General features: G+C 42.4%; 1 protein-coding gene across 6 annotated transcripts in view; it reads left to right on the top strand.

Annotated features, from left to right (window-relative positions):
• The window catches only part of CEMIP2 (cell migration inducing hyaluronidase 2), a 59,686-nt gene that overhangs the window by 21,842 nt on the left and 20,432 nt on the right, over positions 1-17,412 (top strand). For 5 of the 6 annotated variants that reach the window (XM_060280052.1, XM_035099632.2, XM_035099633.2 and 2 more), the window contains 7 exons: positions 4,057-4,226; positions 5,573-5,761; positions 10,013-10,182; positions 11,071-11,280; positions 12,487-12,692; positions 13,564-13,633; positions 14,770-14,898. In XM_060280052.1, the coding sequence (XP_060136035.1) occupies positions 4,057-4,226; positions 5,573-5,761; positions 10,013-10,182; positions 11,071-11,280; positions 12,487-12,692; positions 13,564-13,633; positions 14,770-14,898 (1,144 nt within the window). Of the gene's footprint in view, positions 1-4,056; positions 4,227-5,572; positions 5,762-10,012; positions 10,183-11,070; positions 11,281-12,486; positions 12,693-13,563; positions 13,634-14,769; positions 14,899-17,412 lie in introns of those variants that run through there. The other variant, XM_060280054.1, reaches the window with a different exon arrangement.

The following is a 17,412-nucleotide window of genomic DNA, read 5'->3' as shown; positions in this document are numbered from 1 at the left end:
CTTTTACTCTGCCCTGAAATGGCATTTAAAAGTCACGAGGAGAGAGAAAGGAAGGGAAGGGATTCCAAGTATAATGATGAAACATGCTGTGATTGGTTTACTTTCAGCTTTTATAGTCCTGAAATTGTTTAAAAGAAAAATGTGGAAAGTTTGTTTCATTTCTCTAGCTAACCTCTGTAGAAGATTCCTCTGACTTTCTAATTGTTTTAGAAGACAGATAAAACCCTTTTCATTTTTCAAAACATTTTCTTTTATTGTTTGTTTTAAAAAAAATTATCTGATCTTTCTGGATTGTATAAAACGGTACTACTTCTTTATTTCAGTATGGATTCTTTTCAGATTGTTTTTATAGTTTGTTGTAGGCCACCATGATGACGCTTATTGTGAAAAGACAGGGCAGAATTGTTTAAGCCTGTGCCAGTCCAGTGTATTTGAAATAATAGAGGAGACAGATTCATCTCACTACTGTATGCAGCTGTTCTTTAATTTCAAGTGAGAGGTATCTCACTGTAATAAACTTGGTGCTATAATGGCGTTAGATGAAAGGTTAAAGAGTAGATTGCTATCCAGTGTTGTTTCCTAAGTGAAGTGGTGATTCATGCTGAGTATGAATTAAGAAGTGGTGGATATTTCTGATTGATTAGAGAGAGAATGTGTTGTTGCATGGGCTCCCTAGTAAATGTAAATTAGACTACTAATTTAACCTGTGTGTTTTAGCAGGCTCTTTTACCCCAGACCGGGCACCCAGTAGACTTGTGCTTCTTTGCCTCATGGGGTGACTGGGTTATTCAGAACCAGAGCCAGTCATCTGGTCATCTTTATGTGTCACCTGAAGATACAGGCAATGGAAGTTGATCTAGGAATTTCCTTCTCATTCTATTTGTCCTCCTTTTATTTATTTTTTTAAAAAGCATGTTCATCTTAGGAACTTGGCTGCTGGCTTGGTAGCTGGCTCAGTACAGGCCTGAGTTGGGCAGCTGACATTGGCCAGAGGGATTTGTTGAGGGAACCCTTGTCCCCCCAGGGACACTACACCACAATTGGCTCTCATATGCTGGGCTTGTACTTGACAGTTGCACCATGTAGGTTTGGCTCCAACAATACTGAGCTTTTCCTTGCACTTGAAAGGCAGAAGCTACAACTGCTGCAGAGCCAAGGTCACAAGCAAGCCGACTGCTGCTCATTGCTGTTTCATTCTTATCTGCTTGCTGAAGGCACGCTACTACGCTCCTTGAACTTTCCAACTTGTGGGAGGGTTGCATTTGCAGTGCCGCTTGAGTCATGCCCCATGCTTATACTAGAGAAACACTATAGAGTTGTATCCATTAGTGTTCCTCACACAGACAGCAGGGTCTTTGATCCAGTGGAGGCTTCCCTCAATGGAATAGTGTTGGGAGGAAAGTTTCACAGTTTTCCTATTTTCCCAGGAGCCGCCCAGCTCGGAAGCAAATTTTTGGGCATGTGGGGACTGATGGGGGTGATGAGGATTTTGCAGATACTGCCTTTCTCTTATCTGCAGCCAGAAACCTCCACTGGAACAAACCACCTTCCATTATCATGAATGCAGCATTGGATGCAACGTAACCCAATATCTTATATTCTTAAATGGAATTGTAAGGAAATTATTCCATTGATTTGAAATTCTTGGATAATTTGAAATGCAGCATCAGCATACCTATGTGCCCAGCAAATGTATTCTGTAGTTCATAACCATGTTATATGAATGATGTAGCATAGTGTGAAGACTTCCTAAGAGCTACTCTTCTAGTTTCCAATAAGAATGCCAATTTTATATCTGTGTACTACGAAGCAACTGGGTTAAAAGCCTTGGTCTGGGGGGAGGGGAGGAGTAGAAATTCTACCTCTCCCCCCTTTCCTAACATCTTGCCATTCTCTACGTTGTTATTAAGGATTAATTTGTGAGTCAGATCATTTCAGGCACTTTGCTGTACCAGCTGTTTCTCTCTCAGTTCCAAACAGATATTTCAAATGAAACCATTAATTCTGCGTAAAAAGCAACTCTCCCTGAAAGCTTAAGCCTTTGCTCCAACTGAGGGTGAAAACAAAAGTGCTGTTTAAATATGCTGAGAGCCTTGAGCACACATTTTCTGCCCTGACAACTGATGCCTTGGAATGCAGTAAATGTGCATTCAAGCCGTTTCCAGTCACATTTTAGGGAGCCTATATGTGTGTGTCTTTACCTTTACATGGCCAATGTTGCAGCTATTGACATCCTCCAGCCTGCATAGATGCAGTGTTGCCATTTTGTATTCTGTGCTCGGTTCTTTGGTAATGCTCAATTTGTGTCTTGTTTCACACATGCTGTCTGTGCTTCTCTATCAAGTTCAGCTTACTAATCTTCCTTAGCATTCTTGTGTCTTGGCAGGCGGGGAAGGGGTGTCCCTCAGTGATGGAGCATTTGCAAAATGCCCTAGGATATCCAGGCAGAAGCTGCTGTTTGAAAAATACTAAGCTAGTCTGATTTTGATATTAGGCAGTTTTTAAAGTTTCTATGAGGAGCTTATGATGTGGAAGCTGGAGGGACTTGGAAGCTCCTTTTAAGAGACACCTTCTCTCTCTCTTTCTCTCCCCCCCCCCATTTGCATATGAGATGGGGAATGTGTGTGCTCCTATGGTGTTTGCAGAGCAATTCATGGTTTTGGAGTGCAGTCTTGCAGAGTCCTCACTGCACTGATTTTGAAAGGAAAGCAGTCTACTGTTGCCACTCCCTTGTCCCCTTTAAAACCATAACCTCAACATTGCACCTAGAATGCCATGCAGAGGTTCATAGTATAGTCTATGCCTTTTCACTGTAATAGTGTAAGCCCTCTCAGCAGGCATCCTAGCCAATTCAAACATACGTTGAGAGAGTGAATAACATCCATATCTGAGGTACCTGGACCTGCAGTTGGATTGTTTTGTTTAAAACAGGTGACTGTACAAGCTTTTCATTAAGAACACTGAGCTAAAAATACCACACAACAGCTTTCTTGAGCAGTTGTGTGCTGTTTAAATTTAGCTCTCCACTTGTGGAGGTTCTGAATGTAAGAATTGCTGGAAATGTTGATACCAGTTGGCATGCAACTTGAAGGAAAAGAGGAATGCTTGGGAAAAAATGAAATCCCTTGGCTTTGGTGCTGCCAAGTCAGAGCTGGCTTAGATTAAAGCTAATAGGAAAATCAGGAGTAACTAGAGGCATGAACGTAATGCTAGGGCAGTATAGCTTTTCAAAGCTGGGGTTAGAGAAGAGAGTCTGGAGGAGGCTCTTGGCTTGCTTTCTGCTCTTGAACAAGTATGGTAAGTTATGGGGTGTCTACAATGAGGGCTCCATGCCAACCTACTAAAATGTCCAGCTGCAGCACTGGCCATCTTTTATCAGCAAGGCTCCAAAAACTATAAGCATGGACCTACCAAAGAGTTTTCTTCAAGATGCCAAGGCACACATTTAGTTCCCCTGTGGTTCAAAATGCCAATCCTGTTGCCTCTTTATTAGGGAGGCATAACACCCTCTCCATCCCTACAGGTTGTTTCAACACAATAGAAAATGTAATGAATTTCACAGAGTTAGGGATATATCTTTTACTGTTTAATGATTTTTATTGGATAATATACCGTACAAATGTATGTACAGGTTTCCATTTAGAGGAGAAAGTACTCCTTTCCGGACAATTATGGGATTTAATTAAAATCTAATATTTCCATCTCCCACACTGAGAGCGGGGCTTGTACTATTTTTTCACAAGCAGTTGTGAGTAGGACACAACCGTCTATATACATCCTCAGGGTTTTTTTGTGGGGGGGGGGAGGGATATGGCAAATGTTGCAAATTCTTGTGACTTCTGACAAGGGAGATGATAGCAATAGTACTTACAGCCTTATGCCCCAAAGTTATAAAATTGTTTCTCCTTTTCTTAAAAAACGGATTTTGAAGAATGTTTCAGAAAACTAAGAATAACACTTTCTAATACATTTGTACATGCTGTTTGCTTTGCTACTTGTAAAGACCTGCACCAAGGAAGAGTTTTTTTATTTAAACATGTATTTTATTCTTTCCAGGCAGGCCTGGGCTTTAGTTGGTGTAATTGGTGATGGAGATTCATCGTGTAATGAGTCTGTGAGAAACTCTGAAAACCACAGCACGGGAGGGAAAGCTATTGCACAAAGAGAATTTTTTACAGTGGACGGTCAGAAGTTTGTTGTGAGAGCTTTCAGTGAATGGAATGATGGTATGATATACTTTTTTATTAAAAAAGCAATACAGGTAATGCAATAATTGTAAACAATCTTGTACAGCTGGAACTACTTTAACTACTTAACTGCTGCACCTTCCATGCACCTCTGCTAACCACTGTCTGCTGTGAAACCAGAAGTAGTGTCTGTTCCAAAGCAAAAATCCAAAAGGGAATGTAGTTTATATTGTTCTGTTCATAGAATTGTAGAGTTGGAAGGGATCCTTAGGATCATCTAGTCCAGGCATCCCCAAACTTCGGCCCTCCAGATGTTTTGGAGGCTACGAGTGATCGCCAAAGATAGTAGATCACAGCCTTCCTCTGACTTGAGCATTATAGTTCAGTTCAATTTATTGTGTTTAGTGAGCAACCATTACACACATAAAAATAATAATAACAAGCATACTGCTAATAGTAGTGGTTTACATATCTACTCCCTAACCTCTACAGGATAAATCATTTTCCATTTCTCCTTTAAGTTTTATTACACATATTTGTAATGCCTTGGCAAGAAATATGGATGTTCTAATGGTTCGCTCTTTTTTCATTGGTCTCTTCCTTTGTCTTTAGTTCCCCGCCATTCCATTCTCCTTTCTACCTGGTTTTCAGTTTGTTTCCTCTTAATCAGAATTGTGTGGTTATTGAGTCTTTATTTAGGCTGGTGTTTTGCAGGGTGTTTACCCCTTAGGAGTCTTTTTCTGTTGTTGTTGTTTAGTCGTTGTTTAGTCGTCTTTGTGACCCCATGGACCAGAGCACACCAGGCACTCCTGTCTTCCACTGCCTTCCGCAGTTTGGTCAGACCCATGTTGGTGGCTTCGAGAACACTGTCCAACCATCTCGTCCTCTGTCGCCCCCTTCTCCTTGTGCCCTCCATCTTTCCCAACATCAGGGTCTTTTCCAGGGAGTCTCCCTGAGGTGGCCAAAGTATTGGAGCCTCAGCTTCACGATCTGTCCTTCCAGTGAGCACTCAGGGCTAATTTCCTTCAGAATGGATAGATTTGATGATCTTGCAGTCAATGGGACCCTCAAGAGTCTCCTCCAGCAGTCTTTTTCTACTAAAGACTTTTTGTTCTGTATTTCTGTGAATTTTGAAGTAAACCACAAGTCTGCTGATACCTCCCTCTGTGCTTCAGTAAGCATGGGAACATTTTTGGGGGTGGGGAGAATGGATAAGGAATCACATGAGAGGATAAGCAATTGATAATTTCCACTTAGCTGCTGTACAGTGTTTATCTTGTTGATTGGTTTTAATGTGTAAATGCTTTGAGCATTTGAGGAAATTGTATTCATATGTTTTTAAAATAAATTAATATGTTTTGTTTGATTTTATTTCTTTGTTTAAGGTGTTCCAAAGTCGGGTTTCCAGGTGGAAGCAGTGCATGGAGTGATACTGGATCTGTCAGAAGATGTTAGTACCTGGAAGCCTGAAGACCAGATTGTTGTTGCAAGCACTGATTATTCTATGTACCAGGCAGAAGAATTCACCCTGCTTCCTTGTTCTGAATGCAATAGATATCAAATCAAAGTTAAAGGTATGCTGCAAGCTTTTGCTTTCCATGTGCCTGTGGTCCTGATGCCTATTATAAATGCAGTCACATTGACTTTCTGCCATTGATAAACTTTTCCAGCTGCTTAACATTCGCTGCAGTCTAAGATCCTCATTTGACCCTGACATGACACATACACACACCATTGTATGTATCAGCACAAAGGAAGGGAAGTTTCATATCTCAAGTGTAGCATATACAAGTGCTAAATTGAGTTTTGCTCTGAACATGATTAAAATGCAGCTTGCCCTTTTGTGAAAAACAGCTTCCCTTTTTACTGATTAATGTCCTATGAGCTTTCCTTTCGCTCAGTTGTTTTGAAAACAAAAAATAAAATAAATTCCTTCTAGTAGCACCTTAGAGACCAACTAAGTTTGTCATTGGTATGAGCTTTCATGTGCATGCACACTTCTTCAGATACACTGAAACAGAAGTCACCAGACCCTTATATATAGTTAGAGGGTGGGGAAGGGTATTACTCAGAAGGGTGCTGGGAATGGGTGATTGGCTGATAGAAGTGGTAAACCTGTTGATGACAGTTAACAACTGTTAACGACTGTGATTGGTATTGCAGGAAAAAGCAATGGGTGAGGTGGCTAAAGATAGCTTTATCATGTATAATGAGATAAGAATCCAATGTCTTTATTCAGACCAGGTCTCTCCATGGTTTTAAGCTTGGTAATGAGTTGCAATTTAGCAACTTCTCTTTCCAGTCTGTTTCTGAAATTTTTCTGTAATAAGACAGCTACTTTGAGATCTTGTATAGAATGTGCTGGGAGACTGAAGTGTTCTCCTACTGGTTTCTCTGTCTTGTGATTCCTGATGTCAGATTTATGTCCATTTATCCTTTGGCGTAGGGTTTGGCCTGTTTGTCCAATATAGAGAGCTGAAGGGCACTGTTGGCATTTGATGGCATACACAATGTTAGAAGATGAGCAATTAAATAGTCCTGAGATGGTATGTTGGATGTTGTTGGGGCCAGTAATGGTGTTGTTTTGGGCTGCTCTCTTAACCATGCAGACATTTATCATTCTTTGCTGTGTCACTGCTCTTTCTTCCTGCAGTGTTTGTGCCACATTAATAGCTGGAGATCTCTGTATGGAGATTAGGAGATCAGGATAGTAGCTCCCCTCCCTCCCTATCTCATTTATTCTGTTATCACCAGGTTGGGCATCGCTTTCCCCTTGGGTGAAGACAGAGGCAAAGTAGGTGTTGAGGGGGGGAGGGGAGCCATTGCAATTCTGGGCTGCCTCAATAGGAGTATAGCATCTAGATCAAGGGAAGTAATAGTACCACTGTATTCCGCTCTGGTCAGACCTCACCTGGAGTACTGTGTCCAGTTCTGGGCACCACAGTTCAAGAAGGATACTGACAAGCTGGAACGTGTCCAGAGGAGGGCAACCAAAATGGTCAAAGGCCTGGAAACAATGCCTTATGAGTAATGGCTTAGGGAGCTGGGTATGTTTAGCCTGGAGAAGAGAAGGTTAAGGGGTGATATGATAGCCATGTTCAAATATATAAAAGGATGTCATATAGAGGAGGGAGAAAGGTTGTTTTCTGCTGCTCCAGAGAAGCGGACACGGAGCAATGGATTCAAACTACAAGAAAGAAGATTCCACCTCAACATTAGGAAGAACTTCCTGACAGTAAGAGCTGTTTGACAGTGGAATTTGCTGCCAAGGAGTGTGGTGGAGTCTCCTTCTTTGGAGGTCTTTAAGCGGAGGCTTGACAAAGTCACCTGTCAGGAATTCTTTGATGGTGTTTCCTGTTTGGCAGGGGGTTGGACTGGATGGCCCTTGTGGTCTCTTCCAACTCTATGATTCTATTATTCTAGTTCTGCCTTTTCTCTGTCACCCAGTAGCATTTCTCCATCTTCCCCATGCAGAGGACCTACTACAGTACTTGCTTGTTGAGCTCCATCTAGGAAAAGCAAACTGATTTGTGCAGCTTGGAGCTGTGGTGAGATTGGTTAGGTGATCACATTAGAGATGGTTGGTGGTGTATATTTGGGGTTTCAAGGCTTGGATGTGGAGTGCAGGAAGAGTTGGAACCATCCATACCTGGACCTCGTAACTGTAAAGGAAAGGGAGAGGTAATTCAAGCCAAGAGATGCAGGTAGTGTTTGGATACACATTTAGCTGTGTGCAAATAGCCTAAAGTTCAAGGAAGTGCTGTCTTAGAAATTTTTATTTCCTTTTGTGGTTTGTGCAAGTTTCATACGAATTCAGAGTATTCTCTGGGGCAAAACCTTTCTGGTGTGGCCAGCTGCCCCTTTTGCTTGAAATACATATCTCAGCATCTTACTAGTGAAATTTAACTTCTGCTTCTCTTAATCCTTGGTCTTCAGCATCTGCAGATGCTCTCTCACATGAATGAGGAAAGGCAAGCAAATTACTCCCATATGGAAGCAGTTCTTCAGCTTTCTGTTCATTTAATATCCAGTTTCCTTCAGTGTTCCAAAAATGTGTCAAGAGCCTCATCCCTTCCTACTTTTCAAACGTGTGCAGTCTTGCTAGGTTTGAATGGAAGAAATAAACTTAATTTGAGCTGTTAATATCTGGAGGTGTACATTAAGTTATTTTCTTTGTTACTTTTTGTTGTTCGCATGCTAACGAGTTTGATTTGAAACTGCATCTATGCTATGTGTGTTTAGAAAAAATTATGTTCACTATATGGTTATGAAAGAACTGTTGCCCAGGTGATCAATAAAAGTTTTACAGAAGTTGTATAGCTGAACACTTTCAGATAAGAGTAATTTGGAACTTAAAGCTTTTATTGAAGTGAGACCAAGATTTGTGATGGTTTAGCTTTTTTCCCGTCTTGGTGCTCTGTTATTGTTCCACTCTATGCAGTGAAACCAGCCTACCAGCCTACTATGGATTTGGTAAAAAATATTGGATTCTGCTAGATAAAAGGCCACTTTTAAACAGGAGAAGTTTGATTTTGGGTTTTTTTTTAGGCGAAGTAAAGGAATTTGTGATAAAACATTGAAGAGAGAGAGAGAAATTAAATATTATATTTAGCTGTAAAATTATTCCTAACTGTAGCTATGAGACCTGTGAGTAGCTCACTCACTTTCCTTGTCTAATGTAAGCGTCCTACCCTAAATTTTGGCGTGAGTGTTAAAACTACATGAACTCAGCATGATAAAGGATTTGGAAGAAAGTAATTCTTTTTTATTTATTTTTGAATTTATTAATTTTTTTACAAGGATTTACAAAAAAATTGTCATAACCAAACCAAAATTGCAATAAATCAAAATAATAAAAATTATCACAAACTAACAAAAAATACAATAACTAATAGATAATCTTTACTTAATTGAAAAAACAATTTCCATCTCTTCAACCGCCCCCACCACCCAACCCTCCACCCACCCTTTAGTGCTTCCCCCCCATTTATTACTTTAATTTCTGCTGCTTTTGTTGCCAAATTATAATATGATATCATTTTTAGATGCCAATCTTCTTTACTTGGTAACCCTTTTACTCTTATTAATAATCTAGCTGCTGATGTTACATACATTAAAATACATCTGTCCTTCGGTAGAATCTCCTCATCTCGCATTCCCAATAAGAATAACTCTGGCTTTTTCTTGAACGAATATTTGAATATCTTTTTTCAATTCCTTATATATCATTTGCCAATATATCTTGATTTCACTGCATTTCCACCATATATGTATATATGTACCGATTTCATTGTGACTTCTCCAACATATGTCATTACTTCCCTTATACATTTTCGCAAAAAACAAAAAATGGAAAACGCCGGAAAAAAGTAATTCTTAACTGCCACACCAACCGTCTCTCATCTCTCATTTACCGTATGTTTTTGGCCATCCATCTGCACATGGCCATTGAAGACCACTTTTCATTCCAGATAGTGCGCCTAGAAATAATTTGTATGGCAAAATCATCTGTGAACAAAATAATGAACGCTTGAGTGGGCTTCATTCCTCAAATTTGTACAGATCCTAGTAAGGTTTCATAAGATCAAACCATTTGTGAAAACTTCAGCATACCTGTTCATTTTGTTTATAACACATGGCAGGCATAGCACTAGATCACATGAACCCCAAGGTGGGACAAGACTCATCTTCCACTCCATAGCTCTGCCTTTCCAGAATGAAGCTTAACTGTGTTAGCAGGTTGCATACATTCACAGCAGATAAGAATCAGAGATCTCAATTTTTCACTTGCTTGGCCTTTGAACATGAACTTCTCTTTCAAACAGAAATCCCTCAGTTTCTTCATATAGGAGAAATTGTTGATGGAGTGGACATGAGGGCTGAGGTCGGAGTTCTCACACGGAACATTTTAATAAAGGGAGAGATGGAAGATTCCTGTTACACTGGCAAAGAGTGCCAGTTCTTCCATTTTGATACTTTCGGTGGACATATCCAGGTATGCACAGGGGGCGATGCAGGCACGTGTGGGTACTAAATTGCTTCTTGTCATTGCTCCAGTACCTTTGGCTGCTGCAGACTTCCATGGTGATTATTCCCTTCCTGTTTTGAGATACAATATTTAAGTTATTGCTGTCCACTGGGATATGTTGGGCATATTGTATTGCTGTTTGATGTTATACAATGGGGTTGCCATATTTCAAAAAGTAAAGACCAGGACACCCCAAAGTTGTTGATCCAGGAGAAAGCACCGGCCTGGACTTGAATTGTGCCTTTGAAATCCCAGTAGTGTCCGGGAAAATCCAGACATATGGCAGCCCTATTACATGAAAAAGTAAGGCTCCTTTATACTGAATACAACTATGGCAGTTGTGCCTATAGCAGGGGAAGCCAATGTGGTGCCACTGGGGAAATGACCTGGACAGTGGCATCCAGGGCGGGCGGGCGGGGCGCCCCATGTGCCATGTCTGCGTGGGTGACAAGAAGTCACCCTGCGGGGGCTCGCAGCAGCACAAGCACCCATTGCGCTGCTGCAGCCGCATTTGTAGAGGATCCTCTGTTCGTGGCTGCAGCTGCAAGCAGAGGATCCTGGCGCTGCCGGCAAACCGCTATGTACAGCGCATGTGCGGCATCACTACGTACATAGCTGCGCCACACATGCACCCTACGTAGTGACACCCGCCCAGGGTGTCACGACGCCTTCCTGGACCTGGAGTCTTACTCGTTTCAAAACTGTGCTCTGTTTATTACTCTTCAGTGTAATTGGATTTCCAATGTATTGCTATGTTTTTATCTGGGGGAAATGAGTGCCTTAAAGCTTGTAAATCCAAGAACTGTTGTTGATCTGGGGGGGGGAATGATGAGATTATTTTTTGTGCTCTTCCAGATTCTAAAGAATTTCACCTCTGTTCACCTCTCTTATGTGGAACTCAGACAAATGGGTCAGCAGGTCCATGGAGCTTACCCTGTTCACTTCCACCGCTGTGAAGATGTGGACGAGAAAGGAGGGTACAAGTACAGGACTTATGTAGAAGGCCTCTCAATTCATCACTGCTTCTCTAGATGTGTGACTGTTCATGCAACAAATGGCTTGCTGGTAATAGCAGTGCTCCTTTGCCTTCCCCTCTACTTCAAACTTCCTCTGTTATTTACCTCTTTGGATCATGCAATGCTAACCATGGTTAATTGCAAACTGCCGTTTGCAACTGTGGTGCAGGCATAACACGAATCAAGGTTACAGCTGCAAAGGGAAGGGAGGCGAGTCTCTGGCACTCATGATCACTCTGGCCATGGTTAGGAGATCGGGCCATTCATCTGCACAAATCTCTGGATGTGGGTTTTTGGATTTATTATTGTGCCTATCTCTTTCAGTCCCTATGGATATTAGCGTTTGTGAGGAGGTTTTCTCCTAACTGTAGGATCTGATGAACATGAATTGGGCAGTTTGTAATTGTTTACTTTTCTTCAGCAAAGATGATGCACAGCTGTATGGAAGACACATCATCGCTTGGCCTAAGCTAAGCTTCAGCATCGTCTGGAAGTATTTTACATTTGATTGACTGGTTTTAAGTTTTGATGATAACACTAGACCAGGCATCCCCAAACTTCGGCCCTCCAGATGTTTTGGACTACAATTCCAATCATCCTTGACCACTGGTCCTGTTAGCGAGGGATCATGGGAGTTGTAGACCAAAACATCTGGAGGGCCGCAGTTTGGGGATGCCTGCACTAGACCAACTTCAATGTTCTTGGCCCTCGGAACCTGGAATCATGAGATTGCCTTTCCATGTTATCAGTTGCTTGTATGAAGTGTTGGCTGGATGATTTGATCAGTGCTAAGCGTGTCATGGAAATAATATTGGGGAGGTGGGACAGGGCTTTCCTAGCACATCAACCGAATAACATGCCACTGGCTTATGTGTCCCTATGAATACATGTGAAAATAGGGTTTAATGTTTTCATAAGTTTTTGTTTTGTTTTGATAGTATGCTAGAATATTTTTTTATAATCTGTATTTTGCTCCTGAACCTCATGATAATTGTCAGCTATCCATCCACACACCTGGATAAAGTGATGTATGGGACATAGTATATGAACATATCTGTTAAGAATTTGAAGCCTAAGTTCATCCTAAAGTTCTGCATTTGTGGGCAGAAAATGTGTGTGGTTCATTATTCTGATTTAACTACTACATTGCTAACAGTGAAGTGTCTGTCCTACTGCAGCTGTGTCAAAATAGTGAAGATGTAATGCAGTTCTCAATATAGACTTTTGGGAATGACATAAACTTTTATTTCTGCAGATAAAAGACACCATTGGATATGACACACTAGGTCATTGTTTTTTCCTGGAGGATGGCATTGAGCAGAGGAATACACTGTATCATAACCTAGGGCTAGTCACCAAACCAGGCACACTCCTTCCTACTGACAGGAACAGTACAATGTGCCTGGCCATGAAGGATCATATCTATGGAAACTATGAGCCAGTTCCAACCACAGACTGCATGTGAGTGACTGGCTAAATGACTGGGGGGCGGGGGGCCTGGAATTTATTTGATTGGTATTCTATACAGAGGTAACTTCTTTTCAAGAAACTACCTGCAGTCTGTGTACATGGCTTTAGTGCTGGTATGTTCAAGGAGGCACTGTTGTACAGTGGTTAGCTCTCTATGCTTAGCTATTGAAGACTTGAATTCAAATCAGTGCTGAGCAATGTAATTTATTAGGCAACTTTAGGCTAGCCAAAGAGATTGATTTGACAGGTTTGTTGAAATATGAGCTTAGCTGAATATATATTGCAACATTTAGACTGTCTGAAGTCCGTGGAATGCAGCAGGAAAGGTATTGTGACCAAGACAAGCTTGGATCCAGCTAAGACAGGCTTGGATCCAGAGCTGCCATGGTACAATTCTCAGGGCTCTCTTCCATTCACGGGAATGGCTTTAATCCAGTGGAGAAGAATGTGATTTTCATTGATTTCCCTTTTCCCTTGTAGCCATTTCCCATGCTGTTCCAGGTCAAATATTCCTGTTTTAGGAAGCAAAATGCATAGTGTTCCAAACAACAAAAGGCTATTAATGAAGAGATTGTGTTAAATATATCCTCTCTTCCACAGATGATTCAGATAGTATGTGATTTTACTTCAGGGCCTTAAGTTTCACTATAGGGAAGCAATATAAGGAAATTATAATTTGCTGCCAAAATTTGAATTGTTTGTTTATCTACTCTCTTAAGCATTGTTGCTCAATCTGCAGAGATCCCCCACCCCAATAAAAATGAATGTTGCTTAAATTTGGAAGTTTACACTCTTACTGTGAGACATAGGAGTATCTGTAGGACTTGCTACTTACACTGTTTCCATTTGTGTCACTTTGCAGGGCTGTTTCCACATTTTGGATTGCTCATCCCAACAATCACCTTATAAATAATGTAGCTGCCGGCTCACAGGTGAGGCTCTTGGAGCACTGGGTTAACTAATTCTACTTTATAATGTTCATTCAACTTCCTTTGTTTTCTTATCACAATGTCCTCAATTTTATATTTAATATGCATAAATGATGCACTGTTCAGAAAAGCTCATAAAACCTATATTATAAATCACGGGTTGGATTTGTACATCCTGTACAATTCTATAAAGCTTTTATAATGCTCCTTCTTACTCAGCTTTTTTTCTAAACCCAAAAGCCCTGATAGTTGTCACTTTCCGTCTAGAGCAGGTGATTCAGCCCCCTGATCATTTTTGATGCTTCTTTCTGCACTTCTCCAGCTCTTCAATGTGGTTTTTGAGGGGGAGTTAACAGAACTTTAAGCTGTATTCCAAGTGTGTGTAAAAGTATTACTATACTAACTTTTTTTTTAAAAAAAAATCTCTGGCATGGAATTCACTTTACTCGGCAAGCAACAGCTTAAGAGAACATTTTTAGTGAGATATTCACCACATTCTTAAGAGTTTTCTTAGCTAGTAACTACCAGTTGACACCCCATCAATGTGAAGTGGGGGGGGGGTTGTCCCAATGTTCAACACTTTTGCTATTTTGTTGCCCATTCACCTATTTTGGAGAGATACCTTTTGAACTCATTGCACTATATTTTGGTTTTTACAGTCATACCTCGGTTTGTGACCACCTCCGTTTGCAACCGATTGGTTTGCGACCGCCGCGGACCCGGAAGTGTTTACATCCAGGTTCCGCTGCGCAGCATGCGCAGAAGCACTCTATCGGTGCTTCGCGCACACACAGAAGAGCCCCTCGGTTTACGACGAACTCGGGGGGTGACTGGCTCCCTGGAACGAATTGCGGTCGCAAACCGAGGTATGACTGTACTACCCTAAATAATTTGCTAGCATCCGTAGCTTGGGCCCCCTTGTTGCTCACCCCAAATGCCAGAAAATTTATAAACACGGTTAAAAACACTCATCTGTCGTTATATAGATCTGTGGAGGACTGTAATTAGCTGGTAGTAAGAAGCATAATGTGCTTTCTAGGATTAGAAAGCATATTATGTAGTAGTAATTATGATTGTGTCACCATGTTGCCATCCAAACGGACCCGTGACTTAGTTTATTTATCACCTCTTGTTTCCAGGATGCTGGCATATGGTACATATTCCACAAAGTGCCTACAGGGGAGTCTCATGGGTTGTTTCCTGAAACCAAAGCTGAACTGACACCACTAGGAATTTTCTATAACAACAAGGTGCACTCTAACTTTAAGGTAAATAATTCTTCAAATGAATTGAAGAATTATGTATGATTTCTTGTCTAAAGTAAATGCAAATGATGATGAATATCATTTACCGTACTTTTCCGTGTATAACGCACACCCCTCCCATTTTTGGGGACTCAAAATTAAGAAAAGGGGGGATTCCCCAAAGTTGTTGAGCTTTTTTAGGAGGGAATGCAAAAAATCGCTAACCCGCCAGACCGACAATGTCGCTCGCACATGTAGACAAAGCATCCTATCCTCTGTCCCATAGCTGAAAAAGCCAATTGGCGCAGTGACAGCCAATCAACAACAGCCCTTGCAGCAGGCACCAATAACAATCTCCAACTTGCGGCAGCAACCAATCCCATGGCCTCACAATGCACTACTCATGTATAAGAAGACCCCTAATTTTGAACATGCTTTTTAAATGAAAAAACATAGTCTTATACACAGAAAAGTATGATAATTTTTTACATTTCAGTACAGTGGCCCATCGACTTACGAATTTAATCTGTTCCGAGTGCAAATTCGTAAGTAGAAAAATTCGTAAGTCGAAAAGCGGTTTACCATAGGAATGCATTGGGAATGGATTAATCCGTTCTGCAACCTAGGAAAAAGACCCCCCCGCCGCCATTGCGAGGCCAGCCTTGCGGAATCGGGCCCTCACTGCTGCTGCTGCTGCTGCAAGGCCGACCTTCTATCAGCCTCGCTGCCAGGCTGCCCTTCTGCTGGCCTCGCGGGATCGGGCCCTCACTGCCACTGCTGCTGTGAGACCAGCCTTCTGCCGGCCTCGCGGGATCAGGCCCTCGCCGCCGCCGCTTCACTCACCGTTTTTGGGCAGGCTCTGGATCACCTTGGCGGCTGCCTCGAAGCGCGTCTCGTGCACCAAACTGCTGCCGCCTCTCTCCTCCATCTCCGCCATGTCCCGCCTCTTCCCTCCGAGGGGCCTGTGTCGTGTCGGCCGCCGGAATCGCGCTGCTGCCGCCGCCACTGCCGCCACTTCTTCCCTTTTCCCAGGAGTGAAGGCAGGACATAACGGGTGGTGGAGGGGACACGATTCCGGCGGCCGACACGACACGGGCCCCTTGGAGGGAAGAGGTGGGACATGGCGGAGATGGAGGAGAGAGGCGGCGGCGGCTCGGTGCACGAGACGCGCTTCGAGGCAGCCGCCAAGGTGATCCAGAGCCTGCCCCAAAACGGTGAAAGCCACCTTGCAGCGGCGGCGACCCAATCCCACAAGGCCGGCAGAAGGTTGGCCTTGCAGCGGCAAGCGCAGGGCAGCGAGGGAGGTCAGTTGCCGTTTGGATGTCAAAAAAATTCGTAAACGCGCGGCCACTGTCTCCCTTCGTAAATCGAAAAATTTGGGTGTCAAGTCATTCGTAAGTCGAGGTACCACTGTACTGCCCTTCATCTGAGGATCACAGGGTGGTTTACAATATAAAAACACAAAAATGCATACCATATGTCAGGTGTGTTGCCAGCTACCCTCAAGCAAAGACGCTCCAAACCGTCTTGTCTTTAAGACTTTTATTGTGAATATTATTTACAGTGCAAGAGCTTCATGAAAACACATCAGATTCTCGCAATGGCGCTTTTCGGCTCCTCCCCCAGCAGAGTAGTTTGGGGACCCCAAATCTCCGCCCCCTGCGTTTGCGGGCCGCTGATCGCCTCAGTTCTGGGGTGAATTTGAAAGAACGCCCCTCTGATTCCCCCCCCACTAGAAACCTCTGCTGGCCCCTCCTCCCTTGCTGGTATCACGGGCTGGAGGCACTGCTCCTGGATGCTGCCTGAGCCCTGCACCACTCTGCTCATTTCCTGCTTCCTGTCTCCCGCTGTTGTCAGAGCCGTTCGAAGAACTGGAGTTGATGAGGGGTGGCTGTTCCCTTTTAGTCCCCCCCCTTACACCATAGTAACAAACAAAACCAATAACCTCCTCCCTGATGCCCTCTCCCCAAATTGCAGACAGACCCATCTTTTCTCAGGATTAGTGGCTAGATAGACATCCTGAGCATCTCCAAAGAGCCCAGCAAAATCACACCACTTGACTACATTTTAAAATTGACTATGACAAATTGCCTCATTGGAATGAACTTGACATTGCCATAATTTTTCATATTCTTGTCATTTTTCCAATTGGTTTTTGATGTCCTTCCAACATTTTCTTGGTGTTCTTCCAACACCAGCCAAGCCAGAGAAAGTTTCATATTATGTGGACATGCTAGGTAGGTGCAAATATAAAGAATGCATGCTGACATTTTTCAGTTCATTGTCCTAGAGTCCTAGAATTTTAGCTGAAAACACATTCCAGGCCTTAGGTGTGGTAACACAAACTCTTCCCTTCTGTGAGATGGCTGCTTGAGAAGAAGATGGCATTTTACTAGCTATGATCTAGGATAGTATAGTGGGTGGAATATTCTGAAATGTTCTGTTTCTAATGCAGGAGTCAATACTTTCCTGATTTCTTTTAATCTGTGAAAGCTTCAAGAACATGTTCCCGGGCACTTTTTCCTTCTCATATTAGCT

The sequence above is a fragment of the Zootoca vivipara genome, chromosome 11 (genome assembly GCF_963506605.1).
Source record: "Zootoca vivipara chromosome 11, rZooViv1.1, whole genome shotgun sequence".
Taxonomy (NCBI): Eukaryota; Metazoa; Chordata; class Lepidosauria; order Squamata; family Lacertidae; genus Zootoca; species Zootoca vivipara.
The sequence above is the reverse complement of the archived record's forward strand: the minus strand, read 5'-3'. Positions and strand labels throughout refer to the sequence as shown.